This window comes from Acanthochromis polyacanthus, chromosome 19 (genome assembly GCF_021347895.1).
Source record: "Acanthochromis polyacanthus isolate Apoly-LR-REF ecotype Palm Island chromosome 19, KAUST_Apoly_ChrSc, whole genome shotgun sequence".
NCBI lineage: Eukaryota > Metazoa > Chordata > Actinopteri > Pomacentridae > Acanthochromis > Acanthochromis polyacanthus.
In genome coordinates, this window is record NC_067131.1 from 15,370,738 (window position 1) to 15,388,775 (window position 18,038).

At 40.8% G+C, this 18,038-nt stretch overlaps 1 protein-coding gene across 2 annotated transcripts in view; it reads right to left on the minus strand.

Moving 5' to 3' along the window:
• Positions 1 to 18,038, minus strand: part of LOC110949058 (SH3 and multiple ankyrin repeat domains protein 1-like) — a 43,800-nt gene that overhangs the window by 16,504 nt on the left and 9,258 nt on the right. For both annotated transcript variants that reach the window (XR_007937816.1, XM_051939088.1), the window contains exons 2-11: positions 16,233 to 16,284; positions 13,318 to 13,879; positions 8,676 to 8,879; positions 5,935 to 6,006; positions 5,730 to 5,838; positions 5,410 to 5,561; positions 1,343 to 1,510; positions 1,029 to 1,070; positions 244 to 360; positions 62 to 139 (exon numbers count right to left, since the gene is read on the minus strand). Coding sequence is in view for 1 of the 2 variants with exons in the window: in XM_051939088.1 (XP_051795048.1) it covers positions 62 to 139; positions 244 to 360; positions 1,029 to 1,070; positions 1,343 to 1,510; positions 5,410 to 5,561; positions 5,730 to 5,838; positions 5,935 to 6,006; positions 8,676 to 8,879; positions 13,318 to 13,776 (1,401 nt within the window). In the remaining variant the exon portion in view is untranslated. The remainder of the gene's footprint in view (positions 1 to 61; positions 140 to 243; positions 361 to 1,028; positions 1,071 to 1,342; positions 1,511 to 5,409; positions 5,562 to 5,729; positions 5,839 to 5,934; positions 6,007 to 8,675; positions 8,880 to 13,317; positions 13,880 to 16,232; positions 16,285 to 18,038) is intronic.

Below are 18,038 nucleotides of genomic sequence, written 5' to 3' on the forward strand. Positions count from 1 at the left end.
GCTCAAAGCTACGCTACAAATACATTTTACACAAACAGTAGTTAACAGTCAAGCAATTTACCTGAAAAGGGGTCTGACCATGTTTGTTCTTTGCCTCCTTATTTGCTCCCCTGTACAGAAGAACACGGACACAGCTTTCCTGATCATTTAGAGGGAGAAAGTGATCAGTTAACACCTTTAGAATAAACAGCAGTAATTATTATGGCATAATGGTTTCATATAAGGGATATGCTCCCTACTTACCTTGTTGTACAGGGCAGAGATGTGAAGTGCAGTGTTCCCTGAGGCATTTTGTGAAGTGGTGTCTGCCCCATAAAACAGCAGATGCTCCAAGTGCTGTGCAAAGCCATTCTGGCAAGCCTTATAATGTCAAGAGTATAATAGAAATATCCACAAATTGTTAGTTTTATAAAGGATAGAGGGAGAAAAGTTCAAATGATAAGTTTGGTTTCATACAGCATGAGGACAGGACAGTGCAAGAGAATTAGTTTGAAAAAGAGAAAACAGAAAGACATTGCAACAGCAAGAGAAAGGGAAATTATATGTCTTACATCCACATTTAGACCCAAAATTACTTTCACAGAAAAACAGGTAAGAGCCAATTACATTGCACAATGGTGGAGAAGAAAGGAAACAAAAACCAGTAAAAAAAACAGAAATGAGCTTTACAGCAGCCTGAGAGGTTTCCTCATATTTTTCTGCAGGGACTAAAATATCACAAGATACGTACAAAGTAAAGAAATTCAAAATAAAACACCATGACAACCAGCTCGCAGCACAAACACAAATTTACCAGAATGTCACAGAGACAATCATGTAGGCAATGCACCCATATTTACAGCAAGAAAGAGGTAATATCCAATGCTCTTTCTGATCTTGGCTCAGCTTGAGATGACTTCGATTTAGACATGTTTGAGGAAATAATGTGGTCACCTCATTCCCTATTTACATAATAACTGCATCATAATTCTCAGTGCTTTCGCCTCTTAAGGCTGGTAGGGATGATGAGATGGTGGGATGAAAGGTACCTTATGTATTTCTTCCATTCCAAACTCCTCTTCATCCCTGTGCTATGGAAAGAGAGAAGGAGGGGAGTAAGGGGAGAGAATGGAGAGACGAGTGAGGAAGGCCGAGAGGAGAGAGGAGTAACTAAACACTGAGAGAGACTGAGGGTGATGGTGTACGATGTCAGACACATAAATAAGACAGTGAAATGTTGGTGCATTGCTTAAGTTCACATGAAAAGACCAGTTTTCCATAAAAATATGAGAGGAAACCATGAACAGTTAAGGCAGGCAGACGGATTGATTGACTTGTTTTAGAGTTCATAATATGGGTTTACCTGATGGGTCTCATCCCAGCCATTCTCATCCCTCGTCCCCAGCCTCGCCCTGTAATAGAGCAAAGTCTCACAGCAGGAGGTGTCTCCCCCTGTCAGCACAGTGTGGTACAGCGGGGTCAGGCCACAGCGGTCTTTGAGGTCTGGAGACATTCCAAGGGACAAGAGAGCCTGAAAAGAAGGAGGGCGAAGTAAATTAATTATTTTCTGTTGTCTGTGTGTGGTAATAATATCTCAAAGTGAAATCACAAAGGTTTAACTGAATAATTCTAACTGGCTGTGATAAATATTTTGTTGCTCACACCACGGATTGGGTTCCTCTCTGTAATAAAAGTATAAGGGTCTATCTTTGGTAAAACACTCTGAGACAACTTGTTATGTTATGATCATTTTGAGCCGGTATCAGAGGTGGTTCAGCGTTTGCAGCGTACAAACTGTTCCGTACACACAGTGTTCCCTCTCCACTGCTCAGTGATGTTTTTAATATTATTGGGTCAAGTATTCTTGCACCGATAAATGCTGCTCTTACATCACACTGTGTCCCAGCTGTCTTTCAATATGCTGTGCTATAACCTCTCATCAAAAACAAAAAAATTGAGTTTTCTGTCTGCTCAAACTTCAGGATGATTTTTAAGTCACCTTTGGAGAAAGTAGTTATTATTCAACTGCAGACTTATCTTGATAACCATGGTGTTTAAGAAAAGTTTCAGTCTGGTTTAAAACCTTGTCAAGTGTGATCTTCTTTTAACTGATTCGACAAACTCTGATAGTCTGGTCGACAGTGTGGATCATGGTAACCTTATATCAGATCTAAAACAGTGTGTAGACATTAAAGATACCATCAGACAGATAAGTTCACTTCTAGGTTCACTTGGGCATACGTTCTTTCACTTCAATGCTGCTTATTTGTGGAGTCCCTCAAGGCTCCATTTTGGGCCCAATCCTGTTTTAGTTGTATGCCTTCCTTGTGTTCATATTTAGGAGACATTAGCCATACGTTTTGCAGACAACACATAAATGTGTCGACTTGTAAACACAAAAAGTACAGACTCAGTGTGGCCCATACTGGACTATTTGTATGATATTAAAATCTGGATGGACTAAAATGTTTGAGGGTATTCTCGCTGTCTGGCTTCATACAGCCAACCTTTTATAGAAAAACTTTGGACTGATCTTCAAAAGATACTTCATATTTTGGAAACAAATTAGCTCAGTGTTTAAAACCAGCTTTATTTTCCTTTATGACTTTTAGTCAAAGTTATGACGTAAGGTTCTCCTAAAGACTTCTCTGCTTTGCATTCCTTTATTTACATGCAGCTATACTTGGAAATCTTCCTAACCCTTACATCTTTACTCAATGCTTACATTTGCAACCAACCAGATGCTCCTAGACCAGGCATGGGCAAACTATGGCCCGGGCCACACGCTTTTCAATCCGGCCAATTAATTGAAATAATTTTGTCAATTACAGTAAAGACCACATTCATTTGGCCTTCCCCTGTAGTACCCGACGTTTCTGTTGACCCCACTAGATGGCGCGTTCCAGACCCAAGTGACCTTTGTTGGTTTATTTTCTCTTCTTAGTAGACAGTGAGTGTCAAGTGTTTCAGAAGGAGTGAACTACTAAACATTTTTTCGCTGAAGTCCGTTCAAAGGCTGTATGTCTTATTTGCAATGAAACTGTTGCTGTTTTTAAAGAATACAATATCACCCGACACTTTTGCACAAAGCATGCTAACTATGCTAGCAATCAGTCAGCCAAGAACGGACAGCTACGGCTCAGAGGCTGGCAGCCAATTAACAGACTTAGCAAAATATGTTTTTTTTTCTGCAAACTACGATTCAAGAGTCAAGGACGAATGCAAGTTATTTGCTAGCATTCAAAGTAGCAAAGGCTAGCAGGCCTTTCTCCGAAGGGGAATTTTTGAAAGAATGCATGGTAGAGACAGCAGGTCTGCTGTGTCCAGAGAGTTTAATTAATCAGCAGGACAGTTACTCGCCGTGTTGAACTGATGGACGAAGACGTAACCAGGTCACTGAACGAAAAAGCGGAGTCCTTAAAGCTATATTCATTAGCACTGGACGAAAGTAATGACATAAAAGACACTGCTCGGCTTTTCATTTTTATTAGAGGGATTAATGAACATTTTGGGACAACGGAGGAATTTTTGACCATGGAATCCATGAAGGGGAAAACACGAGGAGAGGACAGTAGGACAGGGTGTCTGGATCATCAGAGGATGAAGCTACCGTGGTGGAAACTAGCCAATGTCACCACGGATGGATCGCCAAAGTCGACAGGAAAAAACGTCGGGCTGACGCCAGTCTCATGTCCACTGGTTAAGTTTGGGAAAGGTATGTCAGTGAGTGTTGGAGCTCAAAGGCCAGATTAGCGCATTTTTGGAGTTAATCGGGAAAACCGATGATTTTCCTGAGCTGCGCGACAGAGATTGGCTGTGATTTTGCTTTTGCCGTGGACATACTGACGCACACGAATGAGTTGAACGTGAAGCTGCAAGGAAATGTACACAAATGTGACAGCCTTCAAAGCCAAACTGACTTTATTCTCAAGACAAATGTAAAAAAAAAAAAATCCGTCGCTCATTTCCCTACACTGGCGACGCTGACAGAGGCCAGGCCACATGTGATGAAATATAAGGAATCACTAGAAGACCTACACGGAGAATTCTGCCCTCGGTTCTCTGATTTTGGAAAAAATGACAAGACACTTCTTGTCCCTTGTCACAAGACCCAGAAACAGCACCTCAGGAGTTGCAGCTGATGGATCTTCAAAGTGACTCGGTCTTAAAGGAGAAGTTCAGCTCCCTTAAACTGAATGACTTTTACACTTCACAAAGTGAAGCCAAGTTTCCAAACATTCAGAAGATGGCACAGAGCATGCTGGTGTTGTTCAGATCTGCCTACGTGTGTGAGCAGACGTTTAGCGTGATGAACATCAACAAAGCACACCACAGATCCCAGTTAACTGATGAACACCTCAGATCCATCCTGAGAATTGCCACAACCAAACTGACACCAGACTTTGATGCACTGGCAAAAAGGGGTGACCAGCAACACTGTTCCCACTGAAACTGAATGTGAATATTCTTTACTTTGTCAGCATTGTCTTTAACATGTAATTCATATTAGTTTGCACAATCTCCAACCATCTGATGCTGGTCTTGCCCGTCTGTCAAATTTCAAAAGTCAGTGTGGCCCCTGAGCCAAAAAGTTTGCCCACCCCTGTCCTAGATGTTCTGATATTTAGGCACAAATATAAAGCTGATCCCTGCAGCGGCTTCTAATCTGTTTAATGGGTCATCTTCCTATGTAAGAACTACTCAGACTTCAGAGACTTCCATGTTGCTGCTGAGGACTCACCTCATTGACAGGTACAGCTTGACACCTTCACTTTATTTTTTATTGTGTTGTATTGTTTACTTTTGTTATTGTGTTCTCTGATTCATTGCATAATAAGAAAAATCAAACCCTAATACAAAAAAGCAAAGCAAATTTGAACATGGAATATTATCAGGCAGTTAGCCTTTCATTAGTCACATGTAATAGCACATACTGAAAAAGTGCTAACTGATCATGGAGGATGGCAGTGGGATGTGTATTCCTTTGTGTTTGTGTTTGTGTGGGGGGGTGTCTATACAATAGATGGAACACTATGTGATTATGCAATTGCTTTTGGATACATCACATCGATACCACTGAAACAAAGAATTAGCAAAAATAAATGGAGAGTTTAAAGTAATATTATCATTTTTAGAAACATTATGGAATGATTTGTCAGTGATACACCAGGTTTTGTACCGCAAAGGAGCAAACTAACCAAAAGTTATGGGACACATACAGTCTAGAGGCTACTTAAAGTCCTTCAAATGTCTCTGCTATTATCCACCTCTGATGCAGGGCTCAAAATGCTCAATTATTTACTTAGTTAAAGACCATTTCCATGGGGTATTTTGTGATGCTTTGCTTTTACCCTGTAATTAAAATAATCCCCCCTGCCCTACTTGAGTGCATTTGTACTCTGCATGCATGTGACTTTTACTTGTCCTTACCAGCAGCCCAGCATGATTGTGAGCCCGAACTGCTTTGTGCAACGCTGTGAAGCCGTCTCTGCTCCTGAAGTCGAGGTGAGTGCCGCCCTGCACCAACACCCTGATGCCCTCCACCGACAGGCCCGCCTGCATGGCCACAGAGAGCGGGGTCTCTGACCCACAGAGAGGGGTTCAGGGGCAGGAGGGATGGCACAGAGGGATGAAAGTGACCCTCAGACTCTCTTATCATATTTTATATTTACGGTACACTTAATGTCATATGCAAGGAGGAAGTGTAATTTCTTGGTGAGATGCTGCACACAGTCTTGTGGTAAACTCACCTCCAGTGTCAGGGTCATGAAAATTTGGATCCAGACCTTTATCAAGGACTTTTGCCATTTTCTCTATTGCGCCTGTCTGAACGTAATCCAGAAACTTCTTCAGACTGGCCTGAGCGTAGATAAAGATGGAAAAGCATGTCAGTGAATGGAACTTAACACAGAACAGTAATGAACAGCAGCGTTCAATTCGCAGGGAAAGAAATACCTTTGTGCTGAGTTTAGCGAGAGCCTTTTCATCCAGATTGGTCTGTTTATAAACTCTGGTTTTGTACCTAAACTGAGGACCAGAAAAAGATACGTGTGAAAATTATGAATCATCTCACTGCAATACAGTTGAGTTTATCAGACAGCCTACATAGGGGAAATAGCAAACAGATTACTATTTGCGCTATAAATCCATAGTTCAGAAAAAGGCACTGTTATTCCTGTTAGCTGTTTCCAGAAATTCCCTCTCCCACTCAGAGTTGCTGAAACACTCCCATGCTTTATTTCTTTAAAATATTAGGTCAGATTTTTGGTTAGTTTTGAGGAAAAGCTAAAATACGGTAGATGGTTTTGAAGAAGTTTGTTGTCTTTTGTGTGGTTGGCTTAAGTAATAACTAACTAGAATACCTGTGTTTATACTCATTTATATCTGGGGCAGTTTTGATCACAGCGAACACACAATGTCATGCTCATATAAGGCCAAACGCATCACGACGACTATCATCCTGCACAGTCCTACTCCTTCAAAACAGAATTTCTGACTGATAATATGTCAGACTATTTAACAGACATTTAAATGGAGATTCTTTTCTGACCTACAGTAAAAACTTTGTATCGGTTTAGACATTTTGTTTTATTTTGTATTTGTATATTTGGAACTATGGAAAGAGGGAGAACATTTTCCAAATTGGGACCCTCATTCATTTGCCATACTTGCTCCTATTTTTGTTTTAACCATAGACCTCTGCATGAACCCCTGCTGGGTCTTCAGCTAGGGTCATCTGTTCCCTTTGATCCCCTCTGCAGCGGTATGTTCCATGTGCTTTTAAAAAATAGTTATGAGTCCTATATTCTACCAGGAATAAAAATCAGGTGGAAAAATTCCATTTATTGTTGGAAAGTCTATGCATCCGCCACATATGATGCTTCAAAAAATGACTTTAGTTGGGTTTATCTTTGACCGAAAACTCCATCAATATAAACCTCTTAACTGGAGGGTTAGTCTCCACATCGGAACAATATTGTGATTTCAAACCAATCACCAGCTGAGCAGCGTAGATGTGGGAAGTCTAAGATCTTATCTCACAGCTGACAGTTGAGCTGAACTATCCATTGCACCTCGGACATCTACAGAGCAGCTGTGTTTCAACAGGGATGAGTTTGGTGATCAGAATAAAGAAGCAATCAGGCCTAATACTGGCTGTAAAATACCTACAATATATGCAAGTTGTGGTACAAAATCAGAACTAATATGATCCAGAAACTTCTCTATATTCCAAAAGCACAGCAGTGATTCAGATGGCAGTACTTATTTCATCAGTATATACAGTTGTGGATGTGTGAGAAACAGCATTGTGCAAATGTTTCAGGCACTTTAAATATTTAGATTTTTATCAATCATGTTGGGAGGGGTCTGATTGGTCCCAAATTCATTCTGAGAAGAAGAGCAAGGCAGCAGATGGTGTGGCTCCCACGGATCTCTAAATTCGTCATCATTGAAACAATCTGGGATTACATGGAGAGACCGCCTAAATCCACAGAATAACTGTGGCAACTTCTTCAAGATGTTTGGAGCAACTTACCTGCCAAGTTTCTTGAAAAACTAAGAACTGGTGCTGTTTTAAAGGCAAAGAGTGTTCACATTAAATATTGATCAGCTTTTATCTTTTTACTACACTCTGAATGAGGTTAACTGTTAAAAAATATCCACAATATTATTTTTGAAAGTCTCCTTGATTTTAATTTGCTGTGCCTGAAACTTTTGCACAATCTGCGGTGGAGGAAAATGTAGCTACAAGGCCTCATCAGCACACAGTCATGTCCTCATCTGGAGCTTAGTCAAGAATGTAAATACTCTGGTCTGAGGCCAAGCTGTGAGTGCAGGATCCTCTTTCAGCCCCACCCAACTCTGCAGCCTGTACCGCAGCTGAACCAGCAGGGGGCACTGTGAGATAATTGTATTACAGCATGGAAACTTCACAGTGATGATATCTCAAAACCCACTTAAACCAAAAAGGAGGAGAAATACAATTTTCAAGTTACATAATGTACAGAACTCAATTAAATCCATCCAATTGTGTAAAGGTTCCCCTTACTCAGTTCATTTACTGTGTAGAGCACTAGAATTCTAATAAAGGAGACTAAACACTGCTTCGTTAGGTGGACAATTTCCTATATTTTTATGTAGTTATGAGCTGTAAAGTTTTCAAAGTATGATGTAGCTCCATAGTTAAAGCCGCTAGAAAAGTTGCAAAAGAATAAACAGGTACATTAACTATATTTAAGAAAAATGTAACTGCATCTGTTTATTCTTTTTTCTTGAAACCTTGAAAAAGGGCCTGAAGAAGAAAAGAAAGAAGTAAAGTGAGCTACTGATATCCAAAAGAAATTGAACTCATAACTTCTGTACTTTTTGTGGGGATTTGGGGACTCGATATATTTAAATATGACTACTTTTAGGTAAAGAAATGAATAAAGTATGAGTCAAGTAAAGGACGCTACCATACCGTTATTCCTGACCATGTAGGAAAGGCCATGAAAGAGTATTAGGGTTTTCATTTTGAGAGGTGAAATTATTGACAATATGACTGAATAGATAACAGTAAAATGAATATATTAAAATTCAGATACTATCAGTGATTTAAATCTCAGACTCTTTATAATGTGATGAGATTTTTGGGGAAGTGTTGGTAGTTGGTAGGTAATTGCTAAGTGTTCCTGTACTCAGTGGCCCCATCATACCTCCAGGTAAGGCACCCCTTTCTCCAAGGACTGTGAATAGTCCCGCAGGGGTCGCTCCTCCTCTAGGAACTTGGCGTCCCGCCCGTCTCCAGCGGGCTGGAAGAGGCCATAGTTGTAGGCATCCCACAGCGACTCGTTGAGGGAGCAGATGATCTGCTGCTTGGCGTTCCACACTGTGCAGTCCTGGTCAAACTGGAGACACCTCTGACAGGCAGAAAGTAAAGGGCAGAGTGAAGGTCGGAGGCAGAGGACAGACGTGCTCATGTTTCTCTCTTGTACATCTACTCTGAAGGCAATAGTAAGGGTTAATATTGGTGGAAAACATCTGGTTTTAAAGGGTTTCATGAGCGCACCGGTGTTAATTGTTGACAAGGCTTGTCCCTGATTTTATAAAAGCCTGTTTGTGTTGACATTTTTTAATGCTTTGATAAAATTGCTATTCACTGCCAAATTGCTGGGATAAACAACAGACAGATGACAAATGAAAGGAAAAACTTAAACCTTTGACCCCCCACAGTGAGGGGATCTGGTGGTTCTTTTATGCTGCAGGGGGCCTTTTTGCTGGCATGGTTTGGATCCAATTGTCCCTTCAAAGGGAAGAGAAACTGCAAATAAATATTAAGTTCTGAATTACCACTTTCATTCTGTGATGAAACATTTTAATCCTGATGGAAGTCTCTTCCAGAATGACAATACCCCCATTAACAGGGCAGGAGGGGTCACTGAATGGTTTGATGAGCATGATAATAATGTAAATCAGTTGCTTGGCCTTTGCTGCCACAAGATCTCAACCCAGTTCAACTCCTACGGAAGATTTTGGACTGACATGTTCGACAACATTCTCCACCACCTTCATCAGAACACCAAATGAGGGAATATCTTTTCATCCCTCTAATAGGCTCACAGAGACTTGAAGAATCAATGCCAAGGAAGCTGTTCTGGCAGCACATGGTGGCCCAACACTTACTAAGACACCTTATATTGGTTTTTCTGTCAGTTTGTCACTCATCTGTATATTAGCTATCTATGCTAGTAGCTCCCACCACAGTTCAGTGAAGAAATCTAAATGTACTAGTGCATAGTCTTTCTGGGATGAAACTATCACAACAAAAGGACAACGTTAGCACACCATGAAAAGTACTTTTAAGCCTAATTTTAAGGTCTAATTTATTAATTCACTACTACTTATTTGTTAGAAAAAAATACTGTACTCACTACTCCATTAAATGAATGCATACATAAAATTAGATTTTAGAGAGAAAATCTATGACTAACATATGATACACAGTGTTATATAATAAACATTGTCTTTAGCATCTCAAAAAGCTACAACCTTAAGAATATATCTCCATACATAACTACCATTAACCCAGATATACCATAAATAATGAGTATATTACCATTTACCTTTGATAAGTATGTATAGTGGATAATGTGGCGGTTTTGCTACATAGAGATCCATTTTTGGCAACTCCCGAAAAGATTTTAGTCTGTCCCAAAGGAAAACCAATGCTAAAATGATAGGAACTGAAATTTTAAACCAATTTTTTTAATGAATGTTTTATTTTTTCAAGCATATTAGACATTTTTGCTTATCAAATGGTCAGAAATACTGGGGGAAATGCATAGTTTTCTGTCAAATATGTGACAATAGCACAAGCTAACGGCCCGTTCTGAGACAGAAAAAATTCTTGCATGTGCTTTAACTTTAGTAAAAGTTTGAATGCAGGACTTGTCCATTGTCATGGCTACGTTTTTATATTACAGTATTGCTTCTTTTACTTAAATAACAACATGTCAAAACAGAAGCCTTAATTTTTTTATTACTGCCATTTTAATCTGGAAAATTTTTTTATCATTAAAACAATTTAATGCTAATGTCTGGTGTTTTTATATTGGGCAACGGGAGTCTTTGTATAAACTGTCTGGTTAAATATCTGGCCAAATCCTTTTTATTGTTATGGTTTAATAATGTAGCTTGATGGTTTCAAATCAGTTGGTGAATGATGAATGTATGAGAATGTGGTGTGTGCAGAATATAAATGCATTACTTTTAAATAATTAATGGCCTGCCACAGTCATGACTTAGAAGACGTATGCTATCCCCTTCGTCTGGGCTACCCGCTTATGTGGTTCTGGATCACATTTGTTTTCACACCGTATTTTTCTCTCCTAAAGAAGGGGCAAGAATCACATAATGGGACAAATTTTCACCTTTTGTTCTTTTCTTCTTTGATATCCGTATGAAAAGCATACCATTTGCACTACAATTCAGAACAGGAGGAACAAACTACTTTGAAGAGAAAATCTCCTTTGCCTCTTACAGCATGTCTGCGTGCGATAACACCAGAGGCTCACTGGCCACAATGAGAGAATACCTGGGATGTATTATGGCAGTGCAGTGTGCCTAACTAGATTTCACTGTGATTTGTGCACTGCCCATTTCCTCATATTATTCCATTTTGTTGCTTTTCCCCTTTTCTTACTGAAGTCTGGAGCCAAAGGAGAACGTTGAAGGAAGGAAGGCTTTAACAACAGGGCTGAGAGGTCTGGATGAGATATGTGCATATATGCTATCGTTCCACTTCAGAGGTCTGCAGGTAAAACTGCACAACTCAGCACACTTCTATGTCCCCTCTGTCCCCCCGCTCCTCCTTTTAAGCCCCCACTAGGTTGCACTGTTTGATAGGGTAGTCAACTCTATTGGCATGGCAACCAGTTCATTAGTGGAGGCAGGCACCCGTTGCCGTAGCAATGTCTTGGTGGTCCCTGGGAGGTAAACCACATGATGTGGATGAGCGCGTGTGTGTTTATGCGCACGCATATAAGTGAGCCGTAAAGTATATGTGTGTGTCTGAGCGTTGTTATGGAAGTGTCCTTGTGCAGTGTGGTGTGTGTAGCTCTCTAGTGTGTGTTTATGTGTGTGAAAAGGAAGAGATCGAGTGGCTAATTCCTGGGAGGGAAGTCTAATGTAATGTACACTGTACATAACAGCCACACTCCTCTCCCCATTGTTCTGTTCTATACAACCAAGGATTTTCTGAGATTTTTCTGGCAGCACTTGTCCCCTCTCAGGAGAAATATTTAGACTTTCATCATACAGTTTTTGAGAACACATATTTGCGTCTTTACTTATTTACTCCCCATGTCTGCCTTCATCACATTCATTCCCTCCCTCAGTCTCTTTAACTAACACACGCTCTCTCTCTCTCTTTATCTCTCTTTAATTCAGCTCAGTAATATTTCAGCTGCAAGGTTTTGGATGCTGAGTGTTTGTCAGTGATTGCAGAGCTGAATACGATGCCTGTGGCTCATGGAGACCTATGTGCAACACAGATGCCTTCCACATATTCCTTTCCTTTCCAGAGTCACTCACTTCCTCAGCTCTCCCCAAACTCATTAAAAACCTATTAGATAATTAGCAATTACTGTTATATTGAGGGCAGATTAGCTGACATGTAGAACAGTCGGCATGTTCAGGGAGTTGAAAACGGAGAAAGGAAGATGGGGAGGGACTACAGTGGGGCGCCCATTCTCACCTGGATGTGGTGTGTGTGGGCCGGCCAATTCTCACCTGCCACCACCATAAAGCTGAGAGCTGCTGCAAGTGTGAAATGATGCCAACTTCAGTTTTGGAAACTAATTACGACCATACCTGACCCAAGGCAGATGTTTGCACGGTGTTGTTGACTGAATATGTCTGTCTTTGCAGGCTGCTCAACACAAGTCTAGCTCTGTAATATTTTTACTTCCTTTTGGGACTCGTCTCTGGGCACGTGGGATGATTGGAATGAAAATGCTTTGAAATAGGAGATGTGCTCATACATTTTGTGCATGATTTGGAAAATATACAAAAAAAAAATCCTTCAGTAAAATACTCCTGGGTTCTTTTGAGTGACTAATTTGAAGCATATGTAGCGTCAGCTCTGCAGTAAAATTATTTCAGATGTTTTAATTAGGGGATGCACAACAGCTGGATTTAGAAAGAAAGCAGTCCCTTTCAACTTTGAACAAAGAGAAACACGGGGAGAAAATACAGCCAGAGGATGAACACTGAGGGGCTTCACTGGAAAGAAGCAACCAAAGCTTTAGTGTGTGCCCTTACGAAATCTCTGTTCACCAGTTTTTGGGAAATAGTCACCAATGTATATCATATGTCCTGGAATTTTATTTTTTTTATGTTTTGTTGTTCATATAATTGTTGTACAAATACAAAAAACATCTGAACTGTTTTATTCTTGTCTGTACTAGCAAACAGATCAGGATCCAAACTAGTCACATAAGCTTAATGCATAACTGTCTTAACAGTTTAAATAAATATTACGATTTAAATTCTGTTTGTGAAATGAAAGTTTTTCTCTCTCTGAGGCAGTAATGCCAGAGAGACCTGACTTGAACTACTTCCTCATTTGGAAAGACCTCCAGTCAGTGCCCTGTTTGTGACGGAGACTTTTTTTTTAAATAGATAACTAAATTTTTAAATGCTTGATTTTGAATAAGCTCCACCGTTTATTCTTTTATTTTTTCTGGTTTGTTTATTTAAATTTGTTCTGACTTTTGGGTCATGAAGATGCTGGGACTGTGTGCACACATTTCGTGAACTTCACACTCACTGAATGGGCAGTATTTCTGGTGCACCTACTGTTTGTTTGATGTCAGGAATCCCGATGCGGAACACCATCATGGTCAGGAAAGTGTCCTCCAGCGGAGCCACTGTGGTCATGCTGCGCTCCATGAGAGCTCGTCTCTTTGCTGCCAAGAGATACTGCTGCTGCTTATTGGCAACTTGTTGATGTACTGGGCCTAGATTGGGCATATAATTGATACCCCTGTTGCCCAGGTTGCCCGGCCTCAGTGGCCGGTCTATTCTCTGTCTGCCGACCACAATGGCTGCTGGTTTCACCACCTCTCCACCTTTCCCTTCCCAGGATTGTCGTCCTCCCGTCATTTCCTTGTCCTCCAGACCCTCTAATCCTCCATTCTCCGTGTCACGTCCACCTTCATCTTCTCTGTCTTCTCCTCCCTGCTCCTCTTCCTCCTCTTCATCCTCCCCATCTTTGTCATCCTGACCGGGATAAAAGTGCTCATTATTTCCCAGCATCCTTTGCTGTGCAGGGGTCACTGCAGAGAGGGCTGAGTGATATAGCTGTCATGGAGACAAAACATGGCTATCCCATGAGACTGGCTTCATCCTTAGACACATGCTGTGGGAAACAGGCAGAGAAGGGAGTAAACTTTGGTCATTTAACTCTTACTACATTAAGAGAGTGAACTTAGCAAAATTAGAATGTGTGTAATTCAAGTATGTAAAAGACACGTGCAATAATAGAAAAACTAGCCACTGGCAATGCTAATAAGTCCACATGTGTGAATTAGCACAGAGCTGGTCCACATTTTCCATTTAGCCACTGGGAATGCATCGGGGAATAGCAGGCTGATGAAAGACAGGCTAAATATAAACTCTGTGAATTTGCATCACAGGTTCTGTGCAGAAGAGAGTGAGCTGGATGTGCAATTTAGCATCACATGAGGTCAAGATCATTGCTACTTTATGATAATGGAGGAGACCTCAGTCTGAGGCACAGCCCAGGGCTAACAGCTAAATGTGAGATTCTTAAAGGAAAATTCCACCCTCAGACACTTGTACACCATTTCTCTGTTTCCTCGTCCATGTGATGCAGGTGTTATTTTTAAATGAAGTGTTATGATTGACCTTGTGGTGCATTCACTGCCCTCAACCTGTCTCAGTCATGTCTGCATGGCTCAGTGATGAGATTTTGTCCCTTCAATAACTTGTGACAACCTCTGAAAACATGCCTCAACTTGTTGCACAAAGTTCTGTGCTGCTGTGACAACCATAATAAGAGCCATGTGGCTATCTGGTATATTGTAATCCCGATTACATTTGGTGGATTTTCACAAACAAGGTGGCGAATTTTATTCACAGCATACTAGAGCTTCTTCTTCAGTTTGAAACCTTTACTAACCATTAAATGGTCAGATTATTGGAACAGGTTAGCTGGATGCCTTAACATCAGTCCATGTGTTCCAGAAAAAGTAGATTTTTGGGTCTCACATAGCACATGTATGCAGATAACTCAGTGAATCAATTTCTGCGAAATTACATCGGAATACACAGACATTCGCAGAGTTTGCTGTTGATATACTTTTGGGAATATGTTAAAATTCAGCTTAGTTTGAGTTATGCTGCAAAAATGCATGACTTTTTCAAGCTGAGAAAAGCTACAGTCGTGGGCCTTCATTTAAATAAAATGAGTGTGGTGGCTGCATGGTTTTTGAGCCCAGTCTCACTCCCAACTTGTCACATTCTACTGTTTTGTCAGGAAACATACTTGGTAGCATTACCAAAAATGTTTCAATGCAACGAATCCAATAGACCTACAAAAATCTGTCAATGTCACAAATAGACAAAAAAAATCTGAACCCAGATGTTCTCTGCTGATGTCATCACTGTCTCTCCTATGCACCTACAGGAAAGTGAAAGAGCAAAAGAAATCCTTCCACAACAACAAAGGACACTTTTTTAGCCATCAGCTGTAACAAACTGCAATTTTTGATGCCCTTGGATGGGGTTTCTGGTCACTTTTTAATCTACTGAATTTTATTTTTCCAGCACTCAGTCATGACATTTGCCATCTTTACATAATAAGGTTGAGACTTTCAAGATGGCTGAGGCACTTCTCCAGTGGTACCAACACTTGGCAGCACTACGGAGAAAATCTTCCTTTTAGCAAGAGGAAATTTACAGCAAAACCAGACTCAGGGTGGGCGGCTGTCTGCTTCAACAGGTTGGGGTGAGAGGTGAGCAGCAAGAGAAAAGATGAACACTGAGGGCTCATTGAGTGGAAAAACAGTTTCCTGTGATATTGATTTACTTCTTCATGAATGTAAGCACAAAGTCTGAGAAGAGGACCTTACTACCGGTGTTAAAGATAGCTTTCCTGCTGCTTAACTCAGCTGACACTAAGTGAAAAATCTCTTAATTGACACAATGTCAGTTGCCTCCAGGAAGAATAACACTCTATAAAATGGATTCAAATACACCAGCTGCATCACTAACAACTGTTGTAAAACTGAAGTAAAAGTGTTGTTGGGTGGATTTTCGCTTTAAGATGGCTTCATCGCTTCATTCTGCTTCAGATTTGGCATACTGGCGCCTCCATATGTTTTGTCCTGGTTTTTCTGTGGTGAAGTCTGGCTACAGGGGCTTTGCCATCATGCAGATCTGGACCATTGCCAACAGCCGCCTTAATGATGGTGAATGACGCAAGGGATCTCCCACTGTCTCATTGGCAGTTTGGCGCTCTGAATATCATATGAGTTGGGAGTCTGAAATAGATGAGTATCAGAGTGCTCAGATGGACAGATGGAACTCATGGAGGCACAAGTCGAATTAGGACACAGATCTAAACTCATTCAGTCACAGATTACCAACATGCAGGTACTTCAGTCGGTTATTATTAGAATATGCAGAGAACATGGTGCTGATGAAGGTTAACGGGGTATTAAGTGATCTATGACTTTTGACTTATCAACCTCTATCGGGGACCAAGGACATCGACAGGTGTCTGGCACAGCGTACAGTGGCCTGCAATTGACATAAATAATAACATAGAGATGAAGAAGCGAGCCAATAGCCAGACATCCAACAGAAACATTTAATGAAGAGTATAACCACGTTAAAAACACTGTACCAAGAGCACCGCTTTGCTAGTTGAGGTTGTGGCTTGAAAACAAAGTCAGTTTTTTTGGTTTGCTTGTGCCGCCTCCACTTCTGATTGTTGGAAAGCTGAAAATGTTGGTTTTGTCCATTTTGTGAGGATTTAATATCCTTCCAGTAACGAGAAGATGAAGCTAGTTGGCTTAAGTTAGTGTTCATTATATTTAGCATCATAATTAGGGTTCTAGTTTTGTGTTAAGGCAACTTTTACGGCTTGAAACAAAGCAATATTTTTAAGTGTGGCCCCTGCTTATTGTTTGTATGTGTTGGCTGTTCATGAAAAATAAATGCATATATTGCAGAGCCAGCGGAGTAGTGTTTAGCACTTTTGCCTTGCAGCAAGAAGATCCCCGGTTCAAATCCTGGCCTGGCATCTTTCTGCATGGAGTTTGCATGTTCTCCCTGTGCATGCGTGGGTTTTCTCCGGGTACTCCGGCTTCCTCCCACAGTCCAAAAATATGCTGAGGTTAATTGATCACTCTAAATTGTAGCTGTGAATGTGAGTGTGCTTGTGTGTCTGTATATGTAGCCCTGCGACAGACTGGCGACCTGTCCAGGGTGTCCCCTGCCTTCGCCCGAGTCAGCTGGGATAGGCTCCAGCACCCCCCGCGACCCTAGCGAGGATAAAGCGGTGTATAGAGGATGGATATTGCAGAGCTATTTTTCTATTTTTGTTTAGTTTCTTTGTACTTTTTTTAATCTGGTCTTCCTTTGTGAAGATTCTTGACCCCACAGGGTGGGAACCAATGTGTTGAAATTAGATTCAGCTTTTGGCCTAGAATTGAAGGAACTTTAATCAATGTCTGAAATAAATTTGTACACTCTAAAAAACAACATGGGAGATAGAGAGAGATTGACCTGGAATTCTGATTTTACAAATTGGTTTGTAAATGTCTGATTGTTTCATGCAATGAAACAAAAACACAGCATCTTTGAGAATAATCCAATTTTAAATGACATAATTATAAAGTCAGCGCTGTACAAATGATTGACTGGATGTATGCAAAATGAACCAATCCTGCTCTGTTCATGCCTCAACAGCCAAAAAGAAGACTGCTAGTTTAGCATTTCTAGGGGTAAAGCTACCATAGGGGGAAGGAGGAGTGACTGTGGTCGATTCCCCAAGACTCTCTGAGAGTGACAGGGTGGGCCACTTCAACACAAGCACAGTGTCTGTCAGGGCAAATAAAGCAGAGGAGACTGAAGGGGGAGAAAAGTGAGGGAGGATTTTAGAAAAAAAACACCCACTTAGGACGTCTTCGGGAAAAGTGAGCTGATAAATGAATAAGCACCGAAAGCAATAAGCACAATTGTTTTGGGGAAAATAATGTGGCTGGTTAACATATTTAAAAGTTTCTTCATTAAAGTTTTCTACTGCTGGCAATAAAGTTAAGGGTCTCTAGGCCTATCAATATTACCACGAGAGAACTCAGCGATTCAATTATCAATCCATATTCAGCACATATTTAAAGGCTGGGGGCAGCACATGATGGGACCCACCTCTGGTCATTTTCTAAGTGTGATTTACACATTCAGAGTTTAGGCCGCAAGCTGCTCAAATTAAAAGCTGACAAAGAGCTGCATGTTAACACTCACAAGGTTTTGGAGATTAACACTATCAT